Here is a 1,738-nt window from a genome sequence, read left to right as displayed (position 1 = left end):
GGAAAGATATGAGACTTTTAGAGAGGCACCAAATAACTTCACTATTATAGTTGTCAGCCACAGATGTCACATAATATTCAGAACAGCTTCGAAGCTTTTCTGAAGCTACTTTCCTGTTAAAATGCAGCTTATATTGGGAAGCTTAGAACATATACACACACAAAGTGAAAACTGAAATAACTTTCCGTATACTTCGACTTTCCTTTCAAAATATGGAAATCCATGTAAATTTTTTGACATTCAAAAAAATGTCAGTTTTAATATCATAGATGATATGCTAGAAAATGGTCATTTTCGAGGTCAACAGTGGTTTCAGGTGCCCAGAGTGATAACTGATTAGAAGTCAGAGATTCTGGAATCATACCTTTTTCATTTCCACTCTTTTGTCTTGCCATTTCCTGTCTCAGGGCACATATAGAAGCTTCCCGCACCAAAGCAGACAGATCTGCACCCCTGTAAATACAAGAAGTGTTACTTATTTACCCTCAGATACTGTAAAAGACCAGAAAGAAGTCTGAGAGCAATTTTAAGTCACGCATTAAATAATCAGGAAAAAAAATGACCAGTAAAAGTGGATAAACTGATTATTGTCAGTAGGAAAGAGCTTTTAGTTTTCATTTAAAATATTTCTAACTTCTGGAAAAAAATCATGGAGGAGACAGTGCAATGAATCGTTAACTGTCCCATGGGAACAGCCATAGATACTCATGTTAATACAGACAGTTCAGAATATCCAGCCAGTAGAAAGGAACTCACTCGTTATTTATTAAAATTTTTGTTCACGTGGCCTCTGTTAAAGTGCTGACTTCATTTATTACCTAATGTCTCAAATAAGCTTACATAAAAACGTCATTTATGGCTTCATGTTCAAAAGGGTTTTGAAAAGTCGAAAGTCTTTGATGCACTTGATTCAAGCTCAAGCTGAGTAGACACATCATAAGTTACTTAAAATATGACAAGACCTAACAAGCCCTCATTTAATGATTCGGTGTAATAATAATATGCTGAGTCAGCATGGTTCCTGAGTTCAATGAAAGACTGGTGCTGTCTGTGGTTTCACTGCATTACATTTTTAACAGAATTCTTGATGATCCTTTGAGAAAGAATTTGAATTTGTGGATAAAACACTCATTTCTAGACATTAATCTAATTTACTGTATAATGCTGAGGAGCCACATAACATATAAATTTAGAGAGATACAGAGCCTGGGTTATTAACTGAATCCAAGGTTTCTGTTAGGAGAGTGTTAGGAATGTAGCATTATTAATAAGCACATACGTGCTTTCCTCAGCATGAAATCCAACACCGGAGCGGAGACACCACTAACCCAAGTGAACAGGTGGGTGAGGGCTGAGTGTCGCACTGTCTCTCAAACTACAAAGGCAGTGGCTCTGAATCCCAAAGTGCGCATCACTCCAACCCCTTTGTACACAGACATTCCACGTGGTATAACCCAAAAGATTAGGCCCAGGGTAAATTTTGCCATCAAAACTGCCTCGGTCACTCCTTGAAAATCTTTTCAGATTTTAGCACTCAAAGCTCTAAATGACTCACTTAAGTCTCTCTCCCTCTCTTTTTTTCCCCCTTAGTTGTAGGTTCATTTAATTACAGACTGGTACAGGTCTGATTCCTACCTAGGAGGAAAGATACAGTCTCCTTAAAGCAAAAGAGGGGCTTTTACATGTCCCTCAGGACCACTGCCTGGGGCTCTGATCACTTCCCGTTCATGGAGACAAC

At 38.1% G+C, this 1,738-nt stretch overlaps 1 protein-coding gene across 2 annotated transcripts in view; it reads right to left on the bottom strand.

Annotated features, from left to right (window-relative positions):
• The window catches only part of NVL (nuclear VCP-like), a 65,855-nt gene that overhangs the window by 11,002 nt on the left and 53,115 nt on the right, over nucleotides 1-1,738 (bottom strand). For both annotated transcript variants that reach the window (XM_006916204.3, XM_006916205.3), the window contains one exon: nucleotides 365-453. In XM_006916204.3, coding sequence (XP_006916266.1) covers nucleotides 365-453 — 89 coding nt within the window. The remainder of the gene's footprint in view (nucleotides 1-364; nucleotides 454-1,738) is intronic.

This window comes from Pteropus alecto, unplaced genomic scaffold (genome assembly GCF_000325575.1).
Source record: "Pteropus alecto unplaced genomic scaffold, ASM32557v1 scaffold65, whole genome shotgun sequence".
In the NCBI taxonomy this organism is placed as follows: Eukaryota; Metazoa; Chordata; class Mammalia; order Chiroptera; family Pteropodidae; genus Pteropus; species Pteropus alecto.
The sequence above is the reverse complement of the archived record's forward strand: the minus strand, read 5'-3'. Positions and strand labels throughout refer to the sequence as shown.